At 46.3% G+C, this 18,361-nt stretch overlaps 1 protein-coding gene across 4 annotated transcripts in view; it reads left to right on the top strand.

Moving 5' to 3' along the window:
- FBXO11 (F-box protein 11) overlaps positions 1-18,361 on the top strand; it is a 180,475-nt gene that overhangs the window by 94,866 nt on the left and 67,248 nt on the right. For 3 of the 4 annotated variants that reach the window (XM_054022809.1, XM_054022811.1, XM_054022812.1), the window contains exon 4: positions 11,200-11,344. In XM_054022809.1, coding sequence (XP_053878784.1) covers positions 11,200-11,344 — 145 coding nt within the window. The remainder of the gene's footprint in view (positions 1-11,199; positions 11,345-18,361) is intronic. The other variant, XM_054022810.1, reaches the window with a different exon arrangement.

The following is an 18,361-nucleotide window of genomic DNA, read 5'->3' as shown; positions in this document are numbered from 1 at the left end:
AGGACAGGGAGCTTAACTGAAACTGCTCCTCCTGCAGAAGTCTATCGGGTCAGTTTCAGACCCAGGCGCCGACTCCAGCTCTACTGCCCGCCACAGCCGCCCTGCTTCAAAAAAACTGAAGAAAGCTACAAAAAAGGGGCAGCCCTCTCCAACAAAGAAGTTGGTGAGGCAAAAAAGTGCCTCAGGCAGGTCAACAGTTTCCCTGCCTGTGTTTCCTCGCCTCAGCACTTTTGAAGAGCCGGGCTCCTCAGGCACCGCACGAAAGCCGCCTCAGGCTGCAGCGGCGGCACGAAGCTCCGGTGTCGAGGCTTCAGGCTTTCAGTTGCCTGCCTCGTTTATGGCACCGTTCGGCACCGAGACGGACGCGGTGCCGACATTTCCAGCCTTGCCTGACCCTCTGCGGGCTGATGTTGCTCCCCTGGCACCTACCATGGCACTGGCAACCACGGCACAGGCTGACAGGGAGATCAAAGGTAAAACCCCTGCTCAGAGGAATGTTCCCTTACGGCAACCTCCTCCTCCACAGTTTTCACCTCACGCAGGAGCCTCACCTTTTCAATTTACTCAGACAGCAGATCTATTGGTCTCACCTATTCTGCAGTCTCCCCTGATAAATGCCTGTTTTTCTCCAATGCTGGACTCAGGATCAGAACAACCTTCCTCCAGTGAGGAGGAAACTGATCCACAGGCAGTTTTTTCTCCTTATCAAGACTCCCAGACCCCGATCAATAGGGGTTACAAAAAAACTACCTCAACCTGTTCTCAGGATCCTGCCCCATGGGGAGTGAACCCTTGGATGGCACCATCTATACCCTACCCACCACCATGGCAATGTTGGGCACCATGGGCATCGTACCCCAGAGAACACATGCACTACGGCACTTCGACCAGGCACAACACTGGTTTAGCACCGCCTCGTGACGGACCTGCCAGTGACATAAGATACCAGGCAGCATCGTCACACTCCCAGGAGCAACTGAGTCCTGCTCCTATTCCAGCAGAGCCCCGACGTAACGCCTGAGGAAGCCTTACTTCCCCTTCCTCCAACCCCGTCGGATGACTATGCTAAATTCCAAGACCTCTTTAAAAGAGCTGCCGGTGACTTGAAAATTAACTTAGAGGAAGTCACTGAACAACAGTATGAACTAACAGACATTTTGCAGCCCTCTTCTTCCTCTAGAGTGGCATTACCCATCAACATAGCCCTTTTAGAACCCGCTAAATCCATCTGGCAGAATCCAGCCACTAGCCTACCTACCTGTAAACAAGCGGACAGGAAGTACTTCATTCCTTCCAAGGGCTCTGAATTCCTTTTTACCCATCCGGCGCCAAACTCATTGGTAGTGGATGCAGCAAACCAGAGGGCCAAACAACAGTACGCTCGCTCCACCCCAGCCAACAAGGACAGTAAACGCCTGGACCTCTTCGGCCGTAAAGTATATGCATCCTCGACGCTACAATTTCGCATAGCTAATTATACCGCAGTCCTTGCAAAATATGACCACAAAAACTATAATAAATTCATGGATTTTATTGATCACATCCCAGAGCAGAAGAAACAACAATTCACAGCTCTGGTTTCCGAGGGACAAACCATATCACACACCGCTCTCCAAGCGGCCCTCGATGTAGCTAACACTGCAGCAAGGTCAACCGCCACAGCAGTGGTCATGCGACGGGGTTCATGGCTCTCTTCCTCCTTCTTCCCTCGAGAGGTCCAGAGCACCATTGAAGATCTTCCCTTCGACGGGGAAAAACTTTTTGCCTCCACCACAAACAACATTCGATGAAGGACGCAAGAGCAACCCTCCGGTCCCTAGGCCTCCAGCCACCTGCGACCAGAAGACGACAATATAGATATCAACCTTATCACCGACCATGCTACCCCGCATTTTCACAACACCCCTATAGACCACAGGAACAACAACAGCAACAACAACGCCAAAGACCAAGATTCCAGCATCGTCGTCCTAACTCTACAGGGGCGCTGCAACCCCCTCCAACTAATAGGCAGATTTGAAGCATTGGTCGAGGGTTTAGAAAACAGCGTTCCCACTTCAGCCGGCACACCTATCTTTGGACACCGCCTATGACCATTCCCTCATCAATGGCAGAAAATTACATCCGACAAATGGGTCATAGAGGTAGTTACAATTGGATACACCATCCCCTTCCTCTCCATCCCTCCCATGGTTCTCCCAAAACGAACTAGATTGTTCTGAACAAGTTCAAAGAGTGCTCCTACATAGCAGAACACTATCTACTCGTAACACCTATCTATGTAAGTGGAAACGATTCACACACTAGTGTTCAACTAAACAACTTAGTCCCACGTCAGCATCTCTTCCGCTCATAATTGACTACCTATTGGACCTTAAGCAACCGGCCTTTCTTCCAGTTCCATCAGGGTCCATTTAGCTGCTACTACAACTTTTCATGACAAAATTGATGATACTTCTGTATTTGCTCATCCTATCACCAAGTGCTTCCTCAAGGGACTCCAAACCCTATACCCAGACATAAAACCACCCACCACCCCGTGGGACCTTCATCTAGTTCCCTCTTGCCTAACCCAACAACCCTTTGAACCCCTAGCCACATGTTCCCTTTTATACCTTTCAATGAAAACAGCATTTTTAGTGGCAATTACCTCCGCCAGGCGGGCAGGAGAAATAGCAGCTCTTATGGCAGACCCACCATATATGATATTTTTCAAAGATAAGGTTACCCTCAGGTTACACCCCAATTTTCTTCCTAAGGTACACTCCTCATTCCACATTAATGAGCCTATTCACTTACCAACCTTTTTCCCGAAGCCACATGCGAACTCGTTTGAAGCCTCAGTGCATACACTAGACATACGCAGGGCCTTGTCCTTCTATTTGGATAGAACCAAACCTTTTAGAAATTCTTCCAGACTTTTTGTTTCCATCGCAGAGCGTTCCAGAGGTACGCCTATTTCTACCCAGAGACTTTCGAACTGGATTTCTCAGTGCATCCGATTGTGCTATCAGATGAAGAAAGTTACACCTCCAGACGGCATCAGGACACACTCCACTAGATCTATGGCTGCCTCTGTAGCATTCTTACGCAAAGTTCCCCTGGCTGATATCTGTAAAGCAGCTACCTGGTCATCTGAGCACACATTTGTTAAACACTATGCCCTTACTCAAGGCCCTCTATCTGATATACGTTTGGGCAGGGCTGTACTATCAACGGCGTTCCTATCAGATCCGAAGTCCCTACCTCCTTAAGATACACGGCTTTTAAGTCACCTAGAGTGGAGCACCCACAGGGACATCTCTCGAAGAAGAAGAGGAGGTTACTCACCCTGTGCAGTAACTGACATTCTTCAAGATGAGTGTCCCTGTGGGTGCTCCACTACCAACCCTCCTCCCCTCTACTTCAGAGTTTTACTTCCCCTATTTTCTCACACCGAAGAAAGGGGGTAGTGTTCACCCTATCCTGGACCTCTGCTTGCTCAACAGATTTCTCCGCAAGTTTCACTTCCGGATGGTCATGCTCCCCCTGATACTCGCGTGTCTTCCTGATGGAGCATGATTCGCGGCTCTCAATATGAAGTATGCCTATTTTCATATCAACATTCATCCCACCCACTGCAGATTCCTCTGCTTCATGGTGGACTTGAAACTGGTAGTGAGAATTGCCTTTCACTTTGCTCTCACCACTGTCTTCCGGGTCATTACCAAGATGTTTGCCATTGTGGCGGCTTATATTTGCCACCTGGGACACTTCCTCTTTCCCTACCTCAAGGAGTGGCTCCTTGTTGCACCTTCCCTCACTCATCTCCTTGCCACTGTCCAAACCCTGTGTGCCTTACTTGGCGAACTTGGCATTTACATCAACAAAGAAAAATCAGTACTTACCCCTACTTGCAACCTCATCATTATAGGGGCGCTCCTTGACTCTGTCACGATTCGTGCCTTCCTACCATCAAACCATTTCACTGCCCTCATTGCTCCGATTGTGAGGCTTCGTCGTTGACCATGCATGCTCGTCTGACAGTGCCTCTCGCTCCTTGGCCATATGGCAGCCTGCACCTCAGTTACACCCTTCACCCACCTTCATATGCACTGCCTGCAACGATGGCTCTGCTTGACTTGCAATCAGCAGACGGACCCTCTCACCAAACCGGTCCTTCTCCCCCTTTCCGTCCTCACCTCCCTTGCTTGGTGGCACAACCCATCCTCTGTCCTAATGGGTGTCCCTTTGATGCCTCCAGTGCCACACACCACCGATGCTCCATGGCGGGCTGGCGAGCACATGTGGAAGGCCACACGGCCCATGGCCTCTAGTTGCCCAGGGAAGCGAGAATGCACATCAGTGTCCTTGAACTCCACGCTGTTTGCCTGGCCTGCCGAGCACTCCTGCCACTCCTCCACTCCTGCCATGTCCAGCTGCCCTCCGACACCATGGTGACGGTTGTATATGTCAACAAGCAGTGTGTGCGGAGGCCATCCTCCTTTGGAATTGGTGCCTCAAACATGAGAGAACTCTCCACACTATGCACCTTCCCAGTGCAAGCAACTCCCTTGCAGATATTCTGTCACTCCTTCCATGCCAAACACGAGTGGGAACCCCACAACCCCATGTTCTGCTCCATCTTTTGCCAGCGGGGCACACCTTGCTAGGATCTCTTCACCACTGCGAACAATCACAAACTACCTCTCTTCTGCTCCAGAGGAGCCCTAGGCCCAGGTTTCCAAGGATGCCCTTCTCCCTTGGACCACCGAACGCCCCTATGCCTTCCCACCCATTCCCCTGCTTCCACAAGTCCTATGCAAAATACACCAGGATCAGGTGACTGTCCTCCATGTGGCTCCTACTTGGCCTCGCCAGTACTGGTTTATGGACCTTCTTCTCTGAATCTGCCTCCAATCCGACTTTCCAACCTTCCTAATCTCCTGATGCAGGACCATGTTCATATCCGATACTCCAACCTTGGCCCTCTTCACCTCATGGCCTAGTATTTGGATAGGGTTGATGGGTAGATACGGTATGCTCCGCTCCTGTCCACGGCATCTTGGCACACAGCTGGTGCCCATCCACTGGAGCTTCCTATGAAGCCAAATGGCGCCACTTCACCCTTTGGTCACATGACCATGGCTTCTCCCTGGATGACATCTATCGTGAGACAATCCGACCTCGCACACTCCACTCAGTGCCTTCCTCCCTCCGGTGGATGGCTTCTCTGTTTTCACTCACCGAACTGCTGCCCACTTCCTCTGTGGCCTTCTAAATGTCTTTTCCTCAGTCCGCAAGCCCATACCCTCCCTGGGGCCTTAACTTGGTCCTCCCTGCCCTCACTCTCTGCCTCTCTTTGAACCCCTCGCCAAGTGCTCCATCACTCACTTTTCCATGAATGTCCTCTTCTTAGTGGCCATTACCTCTGTATGTTGCCTTAACGAACTGGTGGCCATGATGGCAGAGCCTCCCTTTACTGTCTTTCACAAAGGTTAAGGTCTCCTTCTGCCTCAACCCCAAATTTCTCCCCAAGGTGGCATCCCTGTTCCACCTCAATCAATGCTTTTACCCCAAGCTACACACCTCCACAAGGCACCGCGCACTCCGCTCCCTGGACATATGTAGGCGCTTGCATTCTACCTTCAACACACACGCCCCATTCGCACTTTCTCCCGCCTCTTCGTCGCCATTGCTGACTGCTGTCAAGGCTGTGTGCTCTCCTTACAACATATTTCCCACTGTATCTGCCTCTGTATTACTGACTGCTTTACTTTTTCTCATGTTCCTCCGCCAATAGGGGTCACGGCTCATTCCCCGCAGTCCCATGCCACCACGTCAGCCTTCCTTGTGGACGTTCCATGGCAGGACATTTGTCGTGGCCACTTGATCATCTGTTCATACCTTTGTCACACATCATGCCATCACCCCTGCTGCATTGGCAGGTGCTGTCATCGGACAAGCTGTTTTACACACACTGACTGCTGTCGAGCCCTTGCACCCACCTCCACTCTAAACACTGCTCGCTACTCTCCTGCAATTGGCATCCACGTAAGGCCCATCACTTGAATAAGAGAATGTTACTTACTCTAACTGAAGGTTCTTTGGGATGGTGTCATTCCTATCTGGATTCCAACACCCGTCCTCAATCACCTCCACGGCGTGCTTCTGTGTAAGAGGGACTTGGAGCAGCGTCGACCCGCACGGCTTCTTAAAGCTTCGGACGCGCCACGTGGTGAATGCACGACGCATGTGCAGGTCAACAGATACTATTATGAACAGACCCGGTGCATGGCACACATGCGCACCCACAATTGGAATCCAGATAGGGACTACACAATTGAAGAATCTCCAGTTACGGTAAGTAACCTTCTCTTACTATGAGAGGAAGACACACCCAGAAGTGGCAGATCAGGTCATCTTATCTCAAAAGTGGTCTCCTGTATGCCCATCTCTCCCCTTAAGCCATTGAAGGTGAGATTAGTAAAGAAGATTTCAAAGGAACAGGCCAGAATGATCCTGGTTACCTTCTGCTTGACCTTAATCTTGGTACTTGGTACTTCAGACATAACTGGATCTTTGTCTCAAGATACCAACATGAAAGAACATAAAGTAATGGGCATATTCTACATCAAAATCACATGCTGTTAAAATTGTCGGCTAGGATACTCAGAAGGAACTTGTCATTCATTTTTAATGAGTAGGTGATAAACATCCTCCTAGCATCTCAGTGGAGACTTGTTGATGTCTGTGATGCGCTTGAATCAGGTTAACATACTGGTGTTAAAAGGGGCGCATCAGGACAAAGTCAGCAAAAGTAAAACACATTATAGTGTTTCTACTCAAGGCTAATACTTAGGAAAGACAAATCTGCAGTTGTAAGAAATCAAGGAACATCTCTGATCACCGCCACAGTAAGATTCCTCCAGACCACCATTCTCATTCAGTCCCTTAGTAATACACAGGTTTTTGTTGAGATCTTGACTTGTGTGTTACAAGCCTTCCTAAACCATCTTTCTAGCTTTTACAGACAGTATGTTCATACCAGCATGGCTAAAAATGAATTATTTAAAAAAAAAAAAGTTTATTTTTTTTTTAATTATTTAAAATTAAATTTGAAATTATGACTACATATGTTAAGGCCTAAACTTATGATCTTTTATACTTACAATCTAGAAATCTATTACAATTATTTAAATTAAATAAAATTGACGTTAAGCAGTATTTATTTGTTTGCCAAAGGTTTTTAAAAAGTCAAACCACTGAACAGGTGGAAGCACCTGTTTGTAGAAGTGCTAAATCGGATTTTTAACAGCAATTGCCTCTTCTGCAGGTGTAGAGAGAATACTTTAAATTCCTTGTATTCAGCCAGTTCAGTTCAATGACTAGGTCATTAAAAGTGAAGGAATTGATTGGAAGTTGAAAAAACAGGAAAGCTTGTTTTCCTCTTCCAATCTCTGAACAAAAATGAAATGTGAGAGGATAAGATCAGAAACAATCGCTTTAATTCACTAACTGCAGATAATACTTGCTTTTTTAATAAATCAGTTTTAAATAAATCAAAATAAATCAATTTTGAATGCAAAATCTGTTTATCAAACTTTTTTTTTATGAATCCAGCACATTGTAGATAATTTTATTTAATAAAATAAAAATATGTAAATGGTGTTTTTATGCATTTTTATTTAATTCATTTCCATCAAAGTAGAACATCACACAAATCACAAATAAAAATTAATCCTCCAGTAAATAAGAAGCATATCATTCACCGTTCTCTAACAAATGGCAAAAAGAACTACATTTAATGTAAAGGCTATATTTAGTTGCAAATCAACATGGTTTCATGGTTACCAACCTATGAGAATCAGCTTTCTTTAAGAAAATAATTAAAAAGTACAAATATGAAACAAGATTAAAATTGATTATTTAAATCAAGGCTTCCCGCTTGCTCATTTAAATCATGATAAAAATCAGTGATTTATATCATTTTGATTTAAATCAAGCAACTCTGGTCTGTGCCTCTTCTCACTGAAAGTAACTTACCTGCTTACTACATCTTTAACCAGGGGGATTTTGGAGCTTGGCATGCTCTCTATGAAACCTCAGTTGGATAGTTATCGAAGTATGGTAATTCTTCAAACTGACCTGGCCTTTTTTTCTCAATGTCACCATAATCTTCCTGCTATAAGAGGAAGTGGTACTGTTGTCATTCTGGCTAAGACCAAACATCATACTGAAGTATAATATCATAAGTTTATGTGAATAGGGCCATCAAAAGAATGTGTATATAGCAAAGGTATTCAAAGTCTTAAGTACAGCTTTTGCCAAGTGTATTACTGCTCACTTTTTTAAAGGAGTGATGATCATTGTGGGTGGAGACATTACACACATCTTGCAATGAGAAATGAAAGGTCACGGTGTCGTGTTCCACCCATGCCTTCTCAAAACACCATGGAGCTGACTACCTCCTCTGGAGAGACAGTAACTCCTCACTTAATGTCGTCGTTTCGTTGGCGATCTATTAGAGAACATGCTTGTTTAAAGTTGCACAGTGCTCCCTTATAATGTTGTTTGGCAGCCGCCTGCTTAGGCCACTGCTTACAGGAAGAGCAGCCGATTGGAGCTAGCTGGTGGGGGCTTGGAACCAGGGTGGGCTGGCAGCCCCCCATCTGCTCCCCTAAGTTCCCTGTGCGGTAGCTGCCCAGCAGGCTATCAAGTGCTGGGAAGTTCAGGTGTCCCTATCCCACTCCTGCCCTCTGCCTTGGAGCTGCTCCCGGGAGCCTCCTGCTTGCTGTGCAGGAGGTTGGGGGGGAAGAGAGGTGCTGATGTCAGGGTATCCCCTCCCCCACTCCTGCCCCCCACTCCTGTACCCTATCTCCACGGAGCGGTGGGGAGGGGGGGAGGATACACACAATAGGGCTCTGGAAGAAGGGAGGTTGCTGGCAGCAGCTGCTGTCTCAACTTGCTAATATACTTAAAAAAGCAGTGTACTTAGAATGGGTTCAGCATACTTAAAGGGGCAATGCGCATGTGTCTCTTACACTCTCACACACACACATGCACTGTGTCTCTGTCTCTCACATACATGCACCCCCTCCTCCCCCGGCACTTTGGAAAGTGGAGGGAGTGGTGAGCTCCAGTGGGATAGCGTGGGTTCATCATCACATTCAGTTTCCGCAGGGAATGTTTGCAGCCACTGCCATGCATCTGTTGTCTTCTCTCTCCATTCATGCTATCTTGTAGAGTGTGAGGCTACATTAACAACAATGTGTTAGTTCAGGGGTTCTCAGACTTTTGAACTGGTGACCCCTTTCACACAGCAAGCCTCTGAGTGCAACCCCCCCTTATACATTAAAAACCCTTTTTAATATATTTAATACCATTATAAATGCTGGATACAAAGCGGGGTTTGGGGTGGAGGCTGACAGCTCGCAATCCCCCATGTAATAACCTTGTGACCCCCTGAGGGTCCCGACCCCCAGTTTGAGAACCCCTGTGTTAGTTCATCATTTAGCAGCAAGGCATTCCCTGGGAAATATCCCATTCTCTTCCATCCTCTGACTCCATCACCTCAACCATAAGCGAGGAGTTACTGTATTGACTCCTCCCTGCCTCCATAGAGGTGATATCACCTTTGTAAATCAACAACAAAGACTGCCTAATATGGAGGGGACAGAGAAGAAAAAATTCTGTCTCACCATTAATTTTCTTTCTAGAATTGTACATGTCAGCCAGCCTGACCCTCTCTGAGAGGATTGAGTTATGTCCAGAATCTTTTTGGCTTTTGCTGGCTTGTTAAATAATTTTAAAGGGACGTGTGTTCCTCCTTCCTAAATGTCTCAATCCTTAAATTTGTTGTGGAGACTCTGCAGCAAATGATTTGAGTTGAATAATATTACTTAACTTGTGTATAGGTTTATTTATTGAAACTTTGGAAGCTGTTGTTTTGTACAGTTCTTCCTGAGGAGCAATCCTGAACACAATCTGAGCCAAAGAACTGGTCTGAGTTCAGTGACTAAGGAGATGGGGAATATCCCCACTGTGAAGAGAGTGCATTTTCCTTGACAGACAAACAGAAAATGTTTCCATCTAAAATGTATGGAGAAAGAGAGTGCAAAGTATGAGGGGTGGAGTAAAGTACTAGCTGTAGTCCCATTTTCTCCACCTTGATGTCCTAGCTTAATCCCTAGTATATTTTTTAAAGGTAACATTTGAAATGATCAACTTTAATTCTTAGTTACATTTTTCCCACATTAAAATAGAGATCAGGGCAAGGACATTGAGGAGAAAAGGGGGCAGAGCACATTAGGGTTATTGCTGGATAGCGATCTCCCATGTCCCCGGCACCCTTCACATATCTTTTCTACTGTCAATGTGGAAAAACAAGAACATTTTATTAATGGCGTTTTCTGGCAATTAACCCTTCTGAGAAAATTGTCCTGTGCTTGGGTGTTTGATGGTATTTTGTCTCTGGGATTTTGAGTTCTTGTTTGCTTTCTATACTGAGATATGTGCCAAAAATTGAATGACAGAGAATAAATTTAAAACAGTTAGCATTTAAGAGTTTTATTGAATGTTTCTATATAAAGGCATGTATAATAATTTAAGTATAGTAATATGCAAATAAATCAGAAGGTTGAGGGGAGAAGTTTAAAAGTAGGATTAGAAGGATGTTTCTCAAACTTTTGTATTGGTGACCCCTTTCACATAGCAAACCTATGAGTGCGACACCACCACCACCCCCCTTATAATTAAAAACATTTTTTTTGTGTTTAACACTATTATAAATGCTGGAGGCAAAGCGGCATTTGGGGGTGGAGGCTGACAGCTCATGACCCCCCCCATGTAATAATCTTGTGATGCCCTGAGAGGTCACGGCCCCCAGTTTGAGAACCCCTGGTCTAAATTAATCTTAACTATTGAGTCACAGACAGTGCCTCCATATTATGCTGATTGTTCATGCTTGCCTCTGCACGTAGATTAAATTTACTCAATGAAATTTACTGTTTAAATAAACTGCCAGATTCAGGCTACAGAGGATGTAATGTTTAGTATTGTGTGAGCTTAAACAGCTTTTCTCCTTCAATTTGTAGTACTAATCATGTGTAAAAAACACTCTAATCATTAGAATAGTAGGAAAGGTCAATGATTGCTTTAAATCAGAAACTGGGTAGGTTAAATGCATCAATAATTTGATGTACATTAATATTTTAATAGCAGCACCTGCAGAACAATATCTTCAGGAGAAACTGCCAGATGAAGTGGTTCTAAAGATCTTTTCCTACTTGCTGGAGCAAGATCTTTGTAGAGCAGCTTGTGTATGTAAACGCTTCAGTGAGCTGGCTAATGATCCAATTTTGTGGTAAGTGAAAAGCTATTCCTCATTATCTTGAGATATATTGTATGTGCTGCACAAAATGCCAAGTACAATAGAAAAATTAAAATGCTGGTTAGGAGTTATAATTAGTTTAAATTAAAATAAATGCTTGTGTTTTAATATGCTTACCTTATATCAGCTTTATCTGTTACAAGCAGATATGCATAAACATATCAGTTACGTGCAGTTAAAAATAGTAAAACTTTTCCCCCTAGAATTATACCTGTTTAGTAATGTTATCTGAAAGTTCAATTACTTACTCTTTTAGTACCTTCCCCCCTCTTAAAGTTTGTGTGGGAATTGTATACCTTGATCCAAGATAGCAAAGTCTTCCTTAAGTGTCAAGGAAGATTCTGCCTACAACTGCACTATGATTTTTATTTGTTTGGATTTTTAAAAAGAATATAGGTGTTGGGTATGCGGACTTTTTCTCTTTCTAGGGTTATTGAGATCCTGAAAACATCTTATTTAATTGAGAACCAATATGCCAGATTAGAAAAAAATTGAACTTGAATATCTAGGAAGACACGATTAGGTTTATCTCTGTTTATTTCTTTATGGCTTGTGGACACCTTTGTGTTAACCCCAAATGCTTTTGTTTTGCTTGTAACTTTTAGCTGGACTTCAAGATGGTTATTCTTGATGCTTAGGTTTTGTAAATGGGTTTTTAAAATCTAGCAATAGCCTGAGTTTTCAAATGTATTTCCTTTCTTTTTGTTTTTAATAAAGTTTACCTTTTTAAGAACAGGATTGGATTTTGTGTCCTAAGAGGTTTGTGCACATGATGGTTATTTAGCTGATGGCAACAGCTGATTTCCTTTGTTTTCTTTCTCAGCTCTTCCTAGGAAGGGGCGTGAAGGGGCTTGAGGGTACCCCACAGGAAGGAATTCCCAAATGCACCTTCCTGGGTTCTGAAGGGGGTTTTTGCACTTGGGTGGTGGCAGCATCTACCCATCCAAGGTCAGAGAGAAGCGGTAACCTTGGGAGTTTAATACAAGCCTGGAGTGGCTAGTATTAATTTTTAACATCCTTGCAAGCCCCCACCTTCTGCACTCAGAGTGCCAGAGTGGGGAATCAGCCTTGACAGATGCAATTTTAATTCTTCAAATGATGTCCCTGTGGGTGCTCCACTTTAGGTGCTTGTGCGCCCCTGTGCTTGTAATCAGAGACTTGTGGTACCAGTGTCCGGTTGGGTTGTATATGTGCGATCCCCATCTCATGCCACTTCAGGTGCTGTGCGACCAACACACACACAAACCCCTCCCCCTCCTCCCCCCAGTTCCTTCTCTACCGCCTTTAGCTTGAGTCGGGGCATTTAGCAGCGCCGCAGAGCTTAGTCTTCCTAGCATAGCCCTTATCTTTTACTTTCTTTCCCCGTTTATTTCTCTCCCTGTTTGTTTCTTCCAAAAAAGAATGTGTTACTCTTCCCTTAATTAGAAGTTCAGGTTTCTGTTAACCGTTAGTGTAGGACCTCTGATAAGGAGGGGAAACATTCCCCTCAGGGGCATGCCTGGTTCACTGGGTTTCAAAAGCTGCCTGTGTCAATACCTGTGTCAGACGGGCACTCGCACTGTGTTTGTGGCTTAGGCAAGACACACATACCCCAAAAGTGCTTGCGCTGCCAGAAGTTAAAAGCCTGGATCAAAAAGGCCAGAGACTTGCTGCTCAGACTGCTCCTGATGGAGAAGTCTCTCCGACCGGCATCTGAGCCAGAGGGTCCGACCCCTCCTGGACAGAGGTCACCAACAGCAGCCTCTGACAGAGGCGGCTCTTCCTCTGTGGCTCACGCTACAGACCTAAAAAGATGGCTAAAAAGTGTGCTCCGTCCTCAACAGCTTGGGAACCAACCAAGAAACGGCAGTCCCCGAACAGAGACACACCATCGGTACCGACTGCACTGGCAGTCTCTGCAGTCAAGGTGCCTGGATCCTCTAGTACCGTGGTACCACGAGAGCTAAAGACTCCAAGAGAGCTAGCTCTGACATAGGCAATGAGGGGAAACTGAAAATCCATGCCGTGGCACCATCAGAGCTGACTAGATACCCAGCACCGAGCACATCGAGACAACTACTGACTATGCTGTCACTTACCGTTGGCACAACACAATCGATGCAGCCACCCATACTGACAATGACCTCGCAGACATTAGCGCAGACATCAGTACCCTTTCAATACTACAGCAGTTACTGCAAAAGGACCTCCTGGTCTCCTCGACACCAGAAACCCCCATTCTCTGCACCAGCATCACTCCAACATAGTTGGTACCTACTCACATTGCTGCCCTGCTCCTCCATTCTCAAGCGATGAAGAAAAGATGAAGGGGAAATGTATTTTCCACACTATTTTTCCCCCTATCCATGAACCGACCAAACTGGATTCCCCATCACAAAGGGGATATTATACAGGGGCTAAAGAACACCACATGTTTGGATACCCTGGGATGACACCCATGTCTACCCCACCACACTGGCTTTATTGAAACCCTTGGATGGCATATCCTCCACACTATTGCAAGCCTCCCAGCCCACCCAGGGAGAGCACATGACAGTCTTCCATACCATCGGTACCAGGACCATGTGAAACTCCGGAGGAGACCTCTGACTTAGAGATGGAACCAGCAACCCACCTAGCCTCACCTTCCCTTGATGACACCATCATCATTGTTACCCCGTCCCCCCGCTCAATGTGGGCGGCCAATGATTTTAAACATTTTCAGGACCTCTACAGGAGGGTCACAGAGTCCCTGGACATCGTATTGGAGGAAGTCCAGGAGTGACAACAGAAGTTCCTCGACATTTTCCAAACATTGACATCTTCCAAAATAGCTTTGCCCATGAATGATGCAATCATGGAACCCATTATGTTAATTTGGCAGACTCAGCAATGATCCCTCCCTCCTGCAATAGATCTGACAGAAAATATTATATCCCGGCAAAGAGAACAGAATTTCTCTTTTCTACCTATGCCCAATTCTTTGGTGGTGGACGCTATTAACAAGAGGGGCAGACATTCTTACTCCCAAAACACCCCGTATGACAAAGATTGGAAGAGGCTCTACCTTTTTGGCTGAAAGGCCTACTCCTTGGCGACACATCACCTTCGGATTGGCAATTATGAAGCAAAGCTGGCAAAATATGACCACACAAACTATGGGAAGTTCTCCAAATTTATTGAATTCCTGCTGGAGGAGAAAAAAAGAACAGTTCAAAGCGCTCATCTCCTAGGCTACGTCTACACTACGGGGGGGAATCTATTTCAGATACGCAAATTCAGCTACAGGAATAGCGTAGCTGAATTCGACGTATCTGATCCAACTTACCCCGCTCTGAGGGCGGCGGCAAATCGACCGCCGCAGCTCCCCTATCAACGGCGCTTACTCCTACCTGGGCTGGTGGAGTACGCGCGTCGATTCGGGGATCGATTATTGCGTCCTGACAAGACGCGATAAATCGATCCCCGAGAGATCGATTTCTCCCGCCGATCCGGGCGGGTAGTGTAGACTAGCCCCTAGGGACAACTGATCTCCAGGGTGGCATTACAGGCTGCTTTGGACTCAGCAGATACTGCTGCGCAATCTACAGATACTGCAATAGTCATGAGACCAGTTTCTTGGTTGCCTCTCTGTGGTTCCCCCAGGGAGGTGCAATCGGTTGTGGAAGATCTGCCTTTTGATGGGCCTAAGCTCTTTGCGGCTGAGACAGATGGGTATCTGCACAGGCTCAAGGACTCGAGGGCAACACTGAAGTCCCTGGTCATCTATACTCCTAGGACAAAGAGATGACAAGGAAAGTATTGCAACCCACAGAGCTTCTGGCCCACACCATATTCACAAACACAGGCAATACGAGCCACAAAGCCGAAAGCAGCGGCCCACAAAGAGATGACAGCCTCCACCTCAATCTACCACGTCTCACCAACCTTTTTCCAGACAGCAAGTTTGAGACGTTGGTTGAGAGTCCAAGACCCTCCGCATCTTTCAGTGCTGGAACTTACTTCTATCTCTCAGCCATTTGGAGTTCGTCTGACTCCATACTACCCAGTTTGGCAATCCATCACTACAGACAGATGGGTATTGGAGATAATCGAGGTTGAATATTCCATTCCATTTACTTCCACCCTCCCTCTCCCTCCCTCTTCAGGGGCTCCTCTCATGAAGACCTACTGCGACAAGAGGGAACCCACCTCCATCCATCTAGGAGCAGTAGAACCATTACCAACAAAACACAGTGGGAAGGGTTTCTATTCAAATTATTTCCTCTCACCAAAAAAACAGGAGGGTGGAGACGAATTCTTGATCTCTGATGGCTCAACAAATTTGTGAGACACCAACACTTCAAGATGATCACAGTGGCCACCATAATTCCAGCACTAGAAAGGGGAAACTGGTTCTCGGCCCTCGACCTCCTGGACGCAAACTTCCATATAACAATTCACCCATCACATTGGAGGTTTCTTCGCTTCGCTCTAGGACCAGATCACTTCCAATACAAGATTCTACCCTTCAGACTGTCCACTGCTACCCAAGTCTTCTCAAAGGTACTTGTAGTATTCACAGCGTACCTATGCAGGAAAAGAATCATATTTCCGTATCTGGGCGACTGGCTACTGAAAGTGCCAAATGAAGCAGCGGCAATAGAGGCCACCGAACAAATGGTAGCTCTCTTTACACAATTAGGTCTCCAGATAAACGCTCAAGAATCAACCCTCACACCAGTACAAGAACTGGAATTCATTGGAGCCTACCTCAGTTCACCTAAGGCAACAGCTTCTCTACCAAGGCAACAGTTCCTATCTCTAACAAAGCTAACTTCCACAATACTAAACAGTCCTCAGACAAAAGCCGGGACTTGTCTACAGTTATTAGGCCACATTGCTGCAACAACTTTCGTTGTCCAGCACACAAGAGTCCACATGCGGACCTTGCAGGCATGGCTCTGCACACACTACTCCCCAAGAAGGCACAGCATAAACAAATGCCTCACAATGCCAAGCACAGTAAAAGACACTCAGTCCTCCTTCCCCTACAATGACAATTGTGATGGATACGTCACTCCTAGGCCAGGGAGCACATCTGAATTCTCATTTTGCCCAGGGCCGCTGGTCCCCAACCGAAGCCCTGCTACACATAAATCTCCTGGAATTACAAGCCATTCACAACGCGTGCACCCAATTTTTACCCATAATCAAGCAGAAAACTATACAAATTCTTACAGACAATGTAGCATGCATGTTTTACATGAACAGACAAGGCAGGGGGTGGCGGGGGGACGCTCACATTCCCTGTGTGTGGAAGCCATGTGGCTCTGGAATTGGTGCATCACTCACAACATCCGCATCACAGTATCATATCTCCCCAGACATCAAAACACCACAGCAGATGTACTCAGCAGGAATTTCTCTCAGTGGGAACTGGCTATCCAGGTACTGCACAACATATTCAAACAATGGAGATTCCCCACAGTAGACCTCTTTGCTACCATGCACAATGCCAGATGTCCACAGTTTGGCTCCAGGGCCAGACTGGACCTCCACTCCTTGGGAGATGCCTTCCTTATCAAATGGGATGCTCCTCTCCTATCTGCATTTTCTCCCACCCCCCCTACTAGCACGGGTACTCCACAAGATCAAACCAGACTAGTCCACAGTGATACTGATGGCTCCCACGTGGCCCTGTCAAACATGGTTCCCTTACCAGCCCCAAATATTAGTGTGGAAACCTCACACCCTTCCTCTCCTACCCCGTCTCCTTTTCCAGGACACAGGCCGAACTATTCACCTGAATCTGAAAAGACTACGTCTCAAAGCGTGTTTGCTCCATGGTTCCAAGGATCTGAAATTATAGAATCATAAAATATCAGGGGTGGAAGGGACCTCAGAAGGTCATCTAGTCCAACCCCCTGCTCAAAGCAGGACCAAAACCCAACTAAATCATCCGAGCCAGGGCTTTGTCAAGTCTGACCGTAAAAACCTCTGAGGAAGGAGATTCCACCACCTCCCTAGGTAACGCATTCCAGTGCTTCACCACCCTCCGACTGAAAAAGTTTTTCCTAATATCCAACCTAAACCTCCCCCACTGCAACTTGAGACCATTACTCCTTGTTCTGTCATCTGCTACCACTGAGAACAGTCTAGATCCATCCTCTCTGGAACCTCCTTTCAGGTAGTTGAAAGCAGCTATCAAATGTCCCCTCATTTTTCTCTTCTGCAGACTAAACAATCCCAGTTCCCTCAGCCTCTCCTCATAAGTCATGTGCTCCAGCCCCCTAATCCTTTTTGTTGCCCTCCGCTGGACTCTTTCCAATTTTTCCACATCCTCCTTGTAGTGTGGGGCCCAAAACTGGCCACAGTATTCCAGATGAGGCCTCACCAATGTCGAATAGAGGGGAATGATCACATCCCTCTATCTGCTGGCAATGCCCCTACTTATATAGCCCAAAATGCCGTTAGCCTTCTTGGCAGTAAAGGTACACTATCGACTCATATCCAGCTTCTCGTCCACTGTAACCCCTAGGTCCTTCTCTGCAGAACTGCTGCCTAGCCATTCGGTCCCTAGTCTGTAGCATGAGATTCTTCCGTCCTAAGTGCAGGACTCTGCACTTGTCCTTGTTGAACCTCATCAGATTTCTTTTGGCCCAATCCTCTAATTGTCTAGGTCCCTCTGTATCCTATCCCTACCCTCCAGCGTATCTACCACTTCTCCCAGTTTAGTGTCATCTGCAAACTTGCTGAGGGTGCAGTCCACACCATCCTCCAGATCATTAATGAAGATATTGAACAAAACCAGCACCAGTACCAACCCGTGGGAAACTCCGCTTGATATCAACTGCCAACTAGACATGGAGCCATTGATCACTACCCGTTGAGCCCGATGATCTAGCCAGCTTTCTATCCACCTTATAATCCGTTCATCCAGCCCATACTTCTTTAACTTGCCAGCAAGAATACTGTGGGAGACTGTATCAAAAGGTTTGCTAAAGTCAAGGAATAACACATCCACTGCTT

This window comes from Malaclemys terrapin, chromosome 3 (assembly GCF_027887155.1).
Source record: "Malaclemys terrapin pileata isolate rMalTer1 chromosome 3, rMalTer1.hap1, whole genome shotgun sequence".
Taxonomy (NCBI): Eukaryota; Metazoa; Chordata; order Testudines; family Emydidae; genus Malaclemys; species Malaclemys terrapin.
The sequence above is the reverse complement of the archived record's forward strand: the minus strand, read 5'-3'. Positions and strand labels throughout refer to the sequence as shown.